This window comes from Camponotus floridanus, unplaced genomic scaffold, assembly GCF_003227725.1.
Source record: "Camponotus floridanus strain SB8 unplaced genomic scaffold, Cflo_v7.5 scaffold36, whole genome shotgun sequence".
NCBI lineage: Eukaryota > Metazoa > Arthropoda > Insecta > Hymenoptera > Formicidae > Camponotus > Camponotus floridanus.
The window spans coordinates 2,056,851-2,071,525 of record NW_020229503.1 but is presented as its reverse complement, the minus strand read 5'-3'; the positions used below and the strand labels follow the sequence as shown (position 1 = coordinate 2,071,525).

Genomic DNA, 14,675 nt, shown 5'->3' with positions numbered 1-14,675 from the left:
TCAAATTGTTTTCACAGACGAGGCAACTTTTACCTTAACGGGAGAAGTTAATAATCAAAATTTTCGTTTCTGGTCAGATGAGAATCCGAATTGGGTGCGGGAAACTCACACACAACATCCACAAAAAATAAATGTATGGTGCGGAATAATAGATGGCTATTTAATAGGGCCGTTTTTTTTTGAAGAATATTTGAACGCTCAAAGGTATGAGAGATTACTTGTTGATCAAATAATTCCAGCCATACAGAATACTTTTCCAAATAATTTCCAAGAAATATGGTTTCAGCATGATGGAGCTCCTGCTCATTTTGGTGCAGGACCACGTCGTATTTTAAATGAGACTTTTCCGCTACGGTGGATAGGAAGAAGGAACGGAAATGAGGGAGGAGAGGATTGGCCACCTCGGTCACCAGATCTAACTCCTCTTGATTATTATCTATGGGGATATCTGAAGAGTAAGGTTTACAGAACAAAACCTAAAACCATTCACGAATTGATACAGCGAATAAGGGATGAAATGGCTTTGATACCTTTTGAAACGAATCGTAAAGTCATTTCTACACTCTACCAAAGATTAGATATATTGTCAGGAAGTAAATGGCAGCCACTTTCAGCATTTACTTTAACACATTGAAACACATTTGCAATCGTTTGGTGCAACCTAACCTGATCTCTGTATACACGCACCGCACGCACGCACACGCACACATTTCGAACAATTATTATGATAAATGAGCATCCACAAATTTATTTACTGTTTACTATGTCGATTGCTTTCCAGGTCTTTAAATGCTCGATTGTAATTTGGTTGGGTCTTTGCTTTTGCTGACTGGATCCACGACCGATCTTGCCTTAGTTAGCTGGATCACACACACAACAGATGCAAATCCGAGCGAGTAACCTCCATGTAGTACACCTTGGATAATGTTAATACCGGCGCTACTCTATCATTCAACCCTCATAACTCGCAAAGTACTTAATAAAAATGAACATTATTATAGTGTTTTGGAAAGCTCTTGAATTAAGCTATAAGAATATGCAATCAAATGTAGGGGGTGTCATTTAAAAAAGTCAATGTGACCTTGACCTGACCTTGACGACGCCATCCAAGGTCAAACTGATAGAATCAGTATATAGATCTTCTTAAACCCTACAACTTTTGTTGGAAACACTTTTCTGTAAAACGTATATTTTCCGAGATATTTAGGGGTTTCCACACTTTTGGTAGACCCTGTATATATATATATATATATATATATATATATATATATATATAATATAATCAAACTAAAGATAGAAAACCATCCCTTTTTATGCTAGTATTAATAAAATAAGATAAAAAACAATGACTTTCTCTCTCCTCAATATCATTGTCCGAAAAGTATGCGAGTTTTTATTTTTCTATATTGCTTATAATTATTTTACGCTTTTTAAGCCTTTGCTGAACGTTCGAAACTTCAAATATATAAAGTTACAACATTAGTATAGCTCCTAATAAAGTATTCCTTTATTTGGTTGTATGGTTAAATTACAAGCTAACATATTCCACTATTTATATATTTGCTTTTTTTTGATAGTAATATTTTTCATTGCATTCGTAAAATTATTTTGAAATAGTAATATCGCAACATGTGAAGAATGTAATATTTTTGTGAATATTTTTTGTGATGCTATATTATACCTACGGCAATCTCAAGCATGCTTTTGTAAATTTTCTTCTATATTGTCATGGACGTATACATGCATGCAAAAATGATATCGATGCTATAAATTAAATTTTCTATATACAGCTTTTTGATACATATTGACTGGCTGAGTCATGTCGAAGGAGACAAAACAAAAGCGCTATATTCGGAAATATGAACGAAGACTTGCACAGAAAGCAATACGCGACATAGAAGACTATCTACATGCAAGCAACGAAATCGGATATTCATCACATTCGGATGTTCGCTATAGTTGCGATAGCTCTCTTTCAAAGGAATATAATGATGAAAGAGTAGACATTTTGTCTGAAGAATGTTTCGCTGGAGAAGAAATGCAAGAAATTTTTCAAAATGAGGAAGTTCTAGAAATTTTGCAAGAAGAAAGATTCAGTGAAGAATTAATATCGTCGGATGAATATGATAGTGATCCTTCTTTGGAATCGGAGAATGAAGATAATCATATCAATATTAATCGATTGCGGCAAAATCTTGTAAAGTGGACCCATAAGAATAATATTTGTAAATGTGCAGTTACCGAGTTATTACAGGTATTTCGGGCAAAGAGGAGAGATGAGATTTTTTATTTGGATGATGAAAGTAGCTTTTTTTTCATGAAAGGCTTGCCATAGATGTTAAATATGCAAATTTTAACTGTAAAATATCTCAACTTTTTAATATTCTGATAAAAATTAGTAAATTATTATGATTTTTAGTTAGTTTATATGAAACTTTACCTCAGTGCAATTTAGAGGATCAAGCAGTTCAAATTAAGAAATTGGATGTTCAACTTACTAAAGGAATTGAAACGTGAAAAAATGAAAATGAAAAAAAATCCCAATATACTGGACAGTCAGGTATTATGTTACTGTTCTGACTTACGTGATCATATTTTTTATATATAAATATTTTTATTTCAAAGTTATATGTATATTTTATAATTATAATTTTTTAAATAGAATTCGAGAAACAAGTAGTCCGTGATCTGACAATGATGAAATTTGAATTGCGTAGAATAGCGGAAATGATTACTAATTTATCTCTTAACTTGTCTGACAAACAAGAAGTCATCCCTATCAAACAAAATGAGAAACCGTCAGATGACAATATTCTGCCAGTGTTCCCACTGCAAAACTGGCAACATTTCTGTGATTTAGAAAACTTACTGCATTCAAATTAAGTTGCTAATACACAACTTGTAAGTATATGCAGCATATTTCAGTTAATAGATGTTAATTATCATTGTGACAGTTTATTTCTATTTTCACAGAGCAAATACAAGTTATAGTTCTAAATAATTGTTTAAAAAAAATTAAATTGTTATAAACAATTATAATTTATAATACAATTATACATTAATAATTTTTTAAAGCAATTATTTCAAATTATAATTTCAGTAAGCAAATATCAACCTTTCATATCAAAACCTTTGTTTATTTTTTTATGTAAGGAAAAAATGCTATTTAAGCGTGGGGGACGAGACCCGAGCGAGTTCATTCGATGCATCCTGTCAAAGCTGTTTTCCAACGAATTAGCGGTTGGAGTTTCGTGGCTTGGGCGAAAACAGAATAAGAGGCTGGAAGGTACTATAGTGGCGCGTACAATATTTGGTAAATTACATAAATATTTTTCTATGGCTTGATTTTTCTCGTTATTGTTATTAATTTCAGTTATTATTTTCACTATTAATATTTTTGTTTAAAAAATATTTATACTTAAATGTAAGAAGAGTAATTATTATGTATTTTTAATATGTGATTTTCTATTTACAGCTGTTATAAAACTGCGCTACAAAAATTATGACGCTCGAGACATTGAAACAAAAATTATCGATTGGTTCAGGCGAGCAAATAATCGCATTCCAAAAAACCGAAATATTAATGACTGAATAGATTTTAATACATTGCTTTAATACATTGTTTATCTGACAAATATATCATCAGTGAATTATATTTTTGAAATATAATTTCTTAATTCAAGTAACTAATAATAAAAACTGCTTGTAAAATAATTCCTGTTTTTTTTGACAATATATTTATGCATGATTCAAAACTTGTTTAGTTAGTAAAGTTAGTAAAAAATGATATTCTACGTAAAAGTAGTATTATTTATGTTCTTGTACAGGCATTATTCGAGAATATTAACACTACTTTTACTGTGACAAATATTATTTTTTACTAAACAAATTCTTAATCGCGCAGTGCACAATATATATCCAAACAATGTCCATAAAAAGTACATTTTATGTACTGTCCAGACGTTTTAATAATGTCCATTGGACATCTAAAGGCGGTACATTGTACGTCCAAAAGACGTTTGCTAGACGTCCTCGGGACATCTTTGGTACGTCATCAGGACGTCAGAGCATGCCGAACGAGACGTCCTATGGATGCCCGAAGGACATACATGTGTTATGTGGGTATATATATACAGGGTGGGGAAAAAGTATGGAAGCAAACAATTATTTCCGAAACTATTCATTTTTCGACAAAATGTCTTAGACATCATTTTTATGGTATGAAAAGATGTATTATGTGGCATAGACGGCATGACCTTGAAATGACCCTTACGAGCTGCATACAAATAACGTAAAAAATTTCAAATGGAACTCGTCAGTTTTTGTTACAGATTCTTGTGGCTGATGTCGAAACGTTTACAAAACACTGCATATGAGCCCCATTCCCTTAAAAACACTCCCAGTTACGAAACAATTGTGATACAAACAATTTGTATGCACATTGACATTGCTTACTGATTTCGCATCATGACGTTCAGTTGCGTCCACTAATAACATGTAATTGTACCTGTTGTCATATGATACACTGTCTATGAGTATTCATAGAATTTTTTTGATTTCTTGATCATCGCTACCTTATTTATTATTATCATTTATTTTATCCTTAAAAAAGTAGTCTATTTCTATTTCTATCTGTCTATTTTCAATTTCGTCGATACGAATTATCACAATTGTTTCGTAACTGGGAGTGTTTTTAAGGGAATGGGGCTCATATGCAGTGTTTTGTAAACGTTTCGACATCAGCTACAAGAATCTGTAACAAAAACTGACGAGTTCCATTTGAAATTTTTTACGTTATTTGTATGCAGCTCGTAAGAGTCATTTCAAGGTCATGCCGTCTATGCCACATAATACATCTTTTCATACCATAAAAATTATGTCTAAGACATTTTGTCGAAAAATGAATAGTTTCGGAAATAATTGTTTGCTTCCATACTTTTTCCCCACCCTGTATATATATATATATATGTATAGTATATACAGGGTGTCAATTAAGTCCCGGGACGGCTGAATATTTTCTCATGTAAGGTATTTTTGAAAAAGGTCAAGGTCATTTCTGAAGTAATTTTCAACGAGGAATTCAACGGTGACCTTCAATTTGACCTTGAGCTTGACCTTCAAGGTTATTTGAAGGTCAAAGTGTTTTTTTTAAATAGGAATCCCTATTTTTGATTGTATATTCTTATAGCTGACCTCGAGAGCTTTCCAAAACACTATAATAAAATATTTTTCCCTCAAGCATTTATTGAGTTATGATGTTTCAAATCATTTCTTAATTTTACATAAACCGTAAAATATCTTGTAAAATATTCACTTTTCGATTATTTTACCTTAATACTTTTATGTACAAAATAATGAGAGGAATCAATTGGTGTAAAGAAAAGACATAGTTATATTTAAGAAAAAATATGTAATTGTTAATTGCAAATTATATATTTTTTTTCGAAACAACTATATGTTTTCTTTACGCCAATTGATTCCTCTCATTATTTTGTACATAAAAGTATTAAGGTAAAATAATCGAAAAGTGAATATTTTACAAGATATTTTACGGTTTATGTAAAATTAAGAAATGATTTGAAACATCATAACTCAATAAATGCTTGAGGGAAAAATATTTTATTATAGTGTTTTGGAAAGCTCTCGAGGTCAGCTATAAGAATATACAATCAAAAATAGGGATTCCTATTTAAAAAAAACACTTTGACCTTCAAATAACCTTGAAGGTCAAGCTCAAGGTCAAATTGAAGGTCACCGTTGAATTCCTCGTTGAAAATTACTTCAGAAATGACCTTGACCTTTTTCAAAAATACCTTACATGAGAAAATATTCAGCCGTCCCGGGACTTAATTGACACCCTGTATATGTCATATTTTATTGGTACATAACATATACATACAGGGTGAGGCATCTAAAACAGGCCACCTGAATAACTCCGTTGGTAAGCTGAATACAAAAAAATTGTTCAGACAAAAGTTATATGGTTTCAAGGGGGACATATGATGGTGTCATTAGTTTAATCTTGAAGAGCCACCCGAAGGTCACGTGAAGGTCAGCTCCAACTTTTTAAATGGAACACCTTATATGCTTTTGCATATTCTTGTAGCTCATCTCAAGAGCTTTCCAAAACACTACAATTATGTTAGTTTTCATTAAATACTTTCCAAGTTATGAGGCTTGAAATCATTTTTTAATTTTACATAAACCGTAAAATATCTTGTAAAATATTCATTTTTCGATTATTTTACCTTAATACTTTTATGTACAAAATAATGAGAAGAATCAATTGGTGTAAAGAAAACACATAATTGCTTCGAACAAAAAAATGTAATTTGCAATTAACAATTACATTTTTTTGTTCGAAGCAATTATGTGTTTTCTTTACACCAATTGATTCTTCTCATTATTTTGTACATAAAAGTATTAAGGTAAAATAATCGAAAAATGAATATTTTACAAGATATTTTACGGTTTATGTAAAATTAAAAAATGATTTCAAGCCTCATAACTTGGAAAGTATTTAATGAAAACTAACATAATTGTAGTGTTTTGGAAAGCTCTTGAGATGAGCTACAAGAATATGCAAAAGCATATAAGGTGTTCCATTTAAAAAGTTGGAGCTGACCTTCACGTGACCTTCGGGTGGCTCTTCAAGATTAAACTAATGACACCATCATATGTCCCCCTTGAAACCATATAACTTTTGTCTGAACAATTTTTTTGTATTCGACTTACCAACGGAGTTATTCAGGTGGCCTGTTTTAGATGCCTCACCCTGTATATATAAGTGTATAAAATGACCGTATGTTCGTGCTAGATTTATTAATTATTGTGAATCTCAAAATAAAGTATGAAACATTATTGCGTATGATCTTTTTTTCATTTTGGTAATATTTATTATTGGAGTAATATACACATATATATTTTATTAAAATACTTTTATTGAAATTATTAAAACATTAAATTTTATGTGAAATAAAATAAGCATTTTAATTTTATATATATTATACACGCATATACATGTATATTACTTCATAATATATGTTAAAGTGAAAAAAGATCACGCGCTGTTAATAATATGTAATAAAAATTAATAAATGTATGATATGTTTCGTATTTTTGAGATCCACAATTATGGATCTAGCACGGACATGAACCAATCGGTCGTTTTACCGTGGCAGCGAAAAGTGGATCCGGCCACGTAATACCGTCAGCCGTAAAATGGATCCAGTTAGCGCCACTTTATGGCGGGAAAAAACATTCCCTGAAAAAGGGCAGCGTGACCCTTCTCAGTTTTCTCTCTGCCTATAGTGTAACCAAGTATAATCTGTTTACGAGTGTTCATGTACATATGTATGTACACTGATATGTATAATTATAATTTCATATTGATATTTATATTGTGAACATTCATATTGTGGTAAGTTAATTATCACATCTAAGTAAGATTATAAAAAAGTTAATTATCACATCTAAGTAAGATTATAAAAAAATTTTGAATTAATAAAATGTAAAGACGCTCTATAATTAAATAAATAATAGGTAAGTTAGAGAGATACTTTTTTTCATCAATAATATTCTTATCATAGATTTGAATTTTACAATTTGCAATGCCGTATATTTGCTGCGCACCGAGATGCTTTAATAAACCTGATGAAGGATATGCGTTGGTTCGGTTTTCAAAAGAGCAGCATCAAAAAACATGGTTAAATGTTGTTTTGGCAAGAACGCCTTAAAACGTTCTTTGGAAAATTTTAGATTGTGTGAAGTAAGCATACATCATAAGAATGTTATACAGGATTATTCAAATAAAAGTAGTTTTAAAAATGTTTATTTTCAGGTACACTTTGACAAATCTGATTTATTAGTAGTGGGTCGCCGGAAAGAAATAAAAAAAGGTGCAATACCATCACGGTTTTGTCAATGTCCCTCTGTGGATTTTTGTGACAAATCGCAAACTAAGCAAAGCAAGCGAAAGAAAAAAGGAACTCATGTGCGTAATGTTAAAAAAAAATTGGATTCAGAGAATTTAAATCAACAATATATAGAACATTCTTATAGCAAATTGTAATCTAAGACACAGAAAAGAGAAAAAACTCTTGTGCATAATATTAAAACAAGACTTGATAATCACATTTGTCAAGCAGGTAATACAACCGAGCATCCCTGTACCTCTATAAGAAATGTAGCTTGTCCAATAATCAATCATACAATAGAAAATACTGCACAGTTTTCCAAGAAGCAAGTGCGTATGATAAATCATTACTATAATTGTCCATTTACTACACTTACGTTATCAATTAATGAAATTGAAAAAAGATGTTCTATAGAGAAAAATGACATGTCAAATTCTGAAAACATCTATTTGTCTTCAGATCCTACAGGGCACAAAGACGTCTAAAAGACGATTAAAACTGGACATATTTTCGTCAAAGACGTCTTTTAGTTAGAGACAATAGTCGACGAAAAGTTGACTAAAAGTCGGCTCATGAATTTAGTCACTAATCTGTCAAGCCAAAAAATGACTAAAAGATGATTAAAAGACGATTAAATCATATCATAATTTTTAAACGAAACATATATATTTCAATCCCTAAATAATAATATAATTTATCTATTTCATATAAAATTTTACATAAAAATTTTGTATAAAAATTTTATTTATAATTTATACTTGCATATTGCACTTTACATCTTAAATAGGTAATGAAAAATTATTTTCGTTTATTCACCGGACATTTACTTGTCCGACTTATAAAATCAATTTAATATCTGAAACCCGTGCTTTAGATCAGAAATTAAATTGGACAATACATTTTTAATCTTATTTGTTATCTTTTGCAAATTTTATATAATTCTCATAACTGAAACTTAAATGCGAGAAAGATAGCGCATCGCATGTCGCGTAGCGGTAAACGAACGAACTAATACATGCTTGCATGCTTGCGAGAAACTTTGACCTCCAAGACCGGACATCCAAATTGTGGACGTCCAAATATTGACCATTAACGGATGTCTTAAATCGGATATATAGACGTTTATTTTATGTCTATGGACGTACGGACGTAAACTGGACATAAAATGCATGTCCATAGAATGTCCTGTGTTGTCTGGGTTTGGACGTACAAATTCTAGACTTTAAAAGGTCGACGAAAGGACGTCTTATTTTAGTCGTCTTTTCGACATGACGAAAAGACATCTATAAGACGTCTTTTTCGCCATGTCCAAAAGTCGACTTAGAAAAGACATCTTTTCGTCGTCTTTTAGTATTTTGTGCCCTGTGGGATGTTTCTTCTATTAAAAGAACTGTGCGAAAACTTAAAAAAGAAAATGAAATGTTAAGGAATGTTAGAAATGTTATGGAACTAATTCTGCAGAATAAGTTTAAATTTTATTGAATTTAAATCATATTTTTTATAATAGTTGTAAAATATTTTTATATAATAAAATGTCAAATTTTTGTAAGCTATTATTAATCGTTTAATGTGTGTAAGATACTATATTAATAAAGGATAATAAAAATAAACTTTATCAGAATATATTTATATTTATTTTATTACTATATCACATATTATATTATCATATAAATACTATATTATATATGTAACATACCTTACTATATATCACAAACAAATTATTACATATTATATCACAAAAAATAACATAATTAAAGATGCTCATTTATTATTACAGTACGTAAACAATATGATTTTAAAAAAAATTAAACTTTAAAAGAATATTAACAAACGATGTTAACTCTTTGGCATTCATATTTGGTACAATATTTCATTGCAATATATGTAAATATATATATATATATATATATATATATATATATATATGTATGTATCAGAAAGTATCAAAAATCTATGAAACCTCTAATCAAAACAAAAGATAAAAGTAATATATAAAAAGTAATAATGAAAAAACATAAATATTAAGCAATTTAATCCAATCATTAAAAGTAAAGGCATGAGAAAAAATAATTAAGTTTTCTTAATAATTTTTTTGCTAATACTTGGATTAAAATTGTCTGCCAATAATCTGGATCCCATGCTTTTACTTCCAAAAGCAGATGACTTACTTTGATCTGAGCGAATAAGACTTAAATTTGCAGATAATTGGTTTAATCTCATTCTTATACATTTTTTAAATAGCTGTGGCCGAATATCATGACAAGTAGAAAGACTGAGATGTGATAAAACTGTGTGTATATGATTCTGGATTTGCAATTTAATGGATGATTTTATATTTTTCAACTGAGGTTTTATAGCTTGTAAAATAACTTCAACACTTTTAAACAATTGAAATATTTCATCTGATACTTTTACCAAAGCATCATTTACTAATTCTGACGCTAAAGTGAAGCCCGCTCTTGGATGCGGAACATCTTCTGAATGAAGAAGTTTTAAGTAGCAATCGACACATTTTATATGCTTCAATTTGTAGACCACGTGTCTACATATCTTATACAAAATTTCTTCTTTTTCTATACTTATTTCTTTACAATTATTTAAATGTGGAAATATTATATTTGACTCGATGAAAGACGGATTTGTACTTTCTTCTTTTTTTATAAATGAATGTATAAGATTCAAAGAGTCATCGAAATTATAACTGGTACTATCAATAAATCAGATTGGTCAAAGTGTACCTGAAAATAAACATTTTTAAAACTACTTTTATTTGAATAATCTTGTATAATATTCTTATGATGTATGCTTACTTCACACAATCTAAAATTTTCCAAAGAACGTTTTAACGCTTTCTTGCCAAAAACAGCATTTAACTATGTTTTTTGATGCTGCTCTTCTTTTGGAAACCGCACCAACGCATATCTTTCATCAGATTTATTAAAGCACCTCGGTGCGCAGCAAGTATACGGCATTGCAAATTGTAAAATTCAAATCTATGATAAGAATATTATTGATGAAAAAAAGTATCTCTCTAACTTACCTATTTTTTATACCTTATTTATTTAATTATAGAGCGTCTTTACATTTTATTAATTCAAAATTTTTTTATAATCTTACTTGTAATCTTTCTATAATCCTACTTAGATGTGATAATTAACTTACGCGAGAGAGGAGCCACGGAACGAATCGTTGTCGTGCAGTGTACATACATGAACACTCGTAAATAGATTATACTTGGTTATACTATATGTCTTGGTATGACTCATGGACGTAAGAAATACAGGACAGAGCATAAAGTACTCTTTTAGACGAAGGGTGTGAAGCCTGAGGGGTAAAAGGGATTTATTGTCGGGGCCATCTTAGATGCATCAGATTTAGCTTCTAATTTCACGTCGCACGGACGTAAATCGAATAAAATATGAGAGATTCCGTGAAATCATCTATCATCTGAAATCGCTGTGTTATTCCGAATCATTTCTGAATATTAAGAAATTCAAAAATATCACACTCCGTGAAATTAATATCCGTCGCCATCTTACATGCCTCATATTCACAGACTTAGGAAACTATAGACGGAGCGTAAGTCTGCGGGATAGGTAATAAACGCGGTAAGGGGAAATAACAGGTAATTTCAGCTATTTCCGTACGATTCGGATATGTTCGACGTTATGAGAAGGATGTATGTATCTCAACCAGTGGCTTTCTAATTTGATGATATGTATAAAAATTTTTTAAGAAATTAATTATAAAATACATACTTTAATGTACAAATAACATGATAAGAAAACTAGCGTCTACGAGCCACAGTGGATGGTAATGCCTAAAAATTCTTTTTAATTGTACGCGAAATTTAAATGAAAACACGGCATATGCATATATTTTACTTGGTGCATTAATGTACAAAAAAATTACAGGACTTGTTTTTTATTATGTTATAAAGTGAAATAGGAATAATTTGAAAACTTTAAAAGTTTAGAATCAGAACATTATATACTTACACGATATTACAATAAGAGGAAATTGAGAACCTATGATAAATGTTCGCACTAGTATTATTAATATTTCTACATTAAAATAGTTTATATTTTATGCTTTTTAGAATAATATTTAGAGAAAGGTATAATATATATAATAAAATGAACTAAAAAATGTTAATTATAGTAACGCAAATGCAATGAAAGGAATTAGGAAAATATATATAATTTCTTGCAAAAACATGTTTTATTCTCCTTTAAATAATATAAGTTTATTATATTTGTGTCTTTCGCTTAAACGCTTTGTTTTAACATGTGACAGTTTTGTTTTCGAATATAACATAATCGTACCACGTAATAAATTATTTCCGGTACAGTACGAGTACGCAAGAATACTCTTCAGATAACTATACAGAAAATAGTAGATTAAAATAGATCGATATGTGAATACATCATTAAGTAGAGATAAGTTTATTCGCATATATATGTATATATAATATAGCCATACAGCACACATGTTCAGAATATATCTAAAGGATATACAGAAGATCTTGTTAAAAACAAACTCGGGATATCCTCTGGATCCTCGAGATATCTTATGGATATGCTGTGCTATCTGAGTATATATATATATATATATATATATATATATATATATATAATTTTTTTCAATTATTTACAAATGGAACAGCATTTGCTTCAAGTCTTCGACGCATATTATTTGTTTCATAATCCGTTTCCTTAAAATGGGCAGAACATATAGCACCCCATCGTTTTAAGTTCGAGCTTGAAATGCTACGCAGCTATTTGATTGGTTGAATGAGGTATTAAGTCAACCTCGAAGCAGACTTAAGACAATCTTAAATATAAGATCGGACTATGAATACCAGCTTTTAGTTTCCTAAGTCTATGCTCATATTCCGTTGCAGTAGACATTTCTTTCTCCTCACCCTTTGAGCTTCACCCCCGCAGCAATACACTCTGTCCAGTATCTCTTATGTCCATGAGAGCAACTAATAAAATTTTGCTTTGACGGATTCGAAGCGAAAATAGTATTAAATAGAACGAATTAAGGATCTGTTCTTTTCAGCTGCACTGCTACACTAGTGGAATAAGTTAGAAAGAGACAAACATACTTTCTTTAACTCTAACTAATTGCACTAGTACAGTAGTGCAGCTGAAAAGAACAAACTCTAATTCAACGTTCATACCATTTCTAACCTAAAAATGACAGCCACGAGTGTGGAGTGTGGCGATTTTTTAGAATTTCAGGTATTTCTTCGAAAGTAAAGTTTAAGTAATATTCACGTACTCCTACACTGCATTATACAAATATAACAAACAAATATATATTTGATAGTATTCAAATTATTAAAAAATAATATTAAAGATTTTTATATACTTAATGTCAAGGCTAATACCTTATATATTTATTATACATTATATGAAAGAAATATGTAATGTGTATAATATGAAAAGGTAATTTTGATTTAATAATAAAATCTTGTGTGTGTATATGTACACATAGGACTTTTTCTGAGGTTAAAAAAATAAATAATTGTAACTGCAGATGTACATGAAAACATGCAAAAATGTATGTAAACATATAATGCAAATATATATATATATATATATATATATATATATATATATGTGTGTGTGTGTGTGTGTATGTGTGTGGGTAAGATATATATATAAAATTAAACTCAAATATAAAAGATACACATACACACATATATAAAATACATTTTTACATCATTTTAAAATACATAATATAAAAATATAAACTTCATTATTTAAATATGAATATAAAAATCATATTGTATTTCAGGATACATTAAAAAAAATGCGATTGTTAGATGACAAAATAATTTACACATTGAACACTGCAATTCCTACTGAATCCTTCAAAGGTCAAGTGGATTCTATTGAGCAATGTAAAGATTTATTCCAACAAATAAAATCCATACATTTACAAAGAGAACAAGCAATTACAAAGTGTTTGAATGTTACTAAAGGAAGAGTAATGCAATTAAAAAATTTGAGAGACAATGGTGATGAAAGACCAACATTAATAAAAAATTTGAGAAATGAACAAACTACATTGAGACTATTACAAGCTGAGCTTAATATAGAAGAAGTTCTAAAAAGACGTACAGTACAAGTTTATTATGAAAGATGCCGTGGATTTTATAAACCATCACATGTCAACACAGAAGTAATAAATAAATAAAATTGATAGTATATTGATATATGGTTATGTAATATAATATTTCAATTGTTACAATATAATTATATAATTAATTTGTTTATGTTCAGAATCATTGTTATTTTGTAATGAAGATATACAATATATATCAATTTTTTTATAAGCAAGAATTCTCTACTGTATCATTTATAAGAATAAATAAAAATATCTACATGTAAATCATATAATGAAGAGATTGTATATTCATTGTTATCCATTTTGTATATAACTAATTTACATACTCATTTAAGAGAATCAAGTATTCATAATATATACAAGATGACAACTAGGAAATAGCTAGAACTTTTTTATATTTGCTCTATATCATTTTAAACATATATTATCAGTTTTATGAATTAAAGTATCAATTTTATTCTAACAATCATCAAAATCATTGTATATTATCAGTCATGTGTGTACTGTCCAAAGACTTTTATATATTATACCTAGCAGTTATTGAAAGATAGCCATTTACACTTGGATAAAATATATAGGTTGAATTAATATACTAACTTACTATACTAACTATATTTTAAC

General features: G+C 29.5%; 1 protein-coding gene across 2 annotated transcripts; it reads left to right on the top strand.

Moving 5' to 3' along the window:
- Positions 1–12,812: 12,812 nt before the first annotated feature.
- On the top strand, positions 12,813–14,154 carry LOC105253461 (coiled-coil domain-containing protein 58). Of its 2 annotated transcripts, none has more exons than XM_020028177.2 (2): positions 12,813–13,157; positions 13,717–14,154. In XM_020028177.2, the coding sequence occupies exons 1-2, from the start codon at positions 13,118–13,120 to the stop codon at positions 14,121–14,123; spliced, it is 447 nt and encodes a 148-aa protein (XP_019883736.1). In that variant the 5' UTR covers positions 12,813–13,117; the 3' UTR covers positions 14,124–14,154. The 2 variants fall into 2 exon arrangements, with proteins under 2 accessions (XP_019883736.1, XP_011259824.1); XM_011261522.3 differs by having other exon boundaries at positions 12,827–13,162; positions 13,722–14,153.
- The last annotated feature ends 521 nt before the right edge of the window (positions 14,155–14,675 follow it).

Excerpts from the sequence above, each read along its gene's own strand:
- LOC105253461 (XM_020028177.2), top strand. The coding sequence starts at position 13,118 with ATGACAGCCACGAGTGTGGAGTGTGGCGATTTTTTAGAAT. Across the intron at positions 13,158-13,716 it reads GTGTGGCGATTTTTTAGAAT|TTCAGGATACATTAAAAAAA; the intron begins TTCAGGTATTTC and ends ATCATATTGTAT.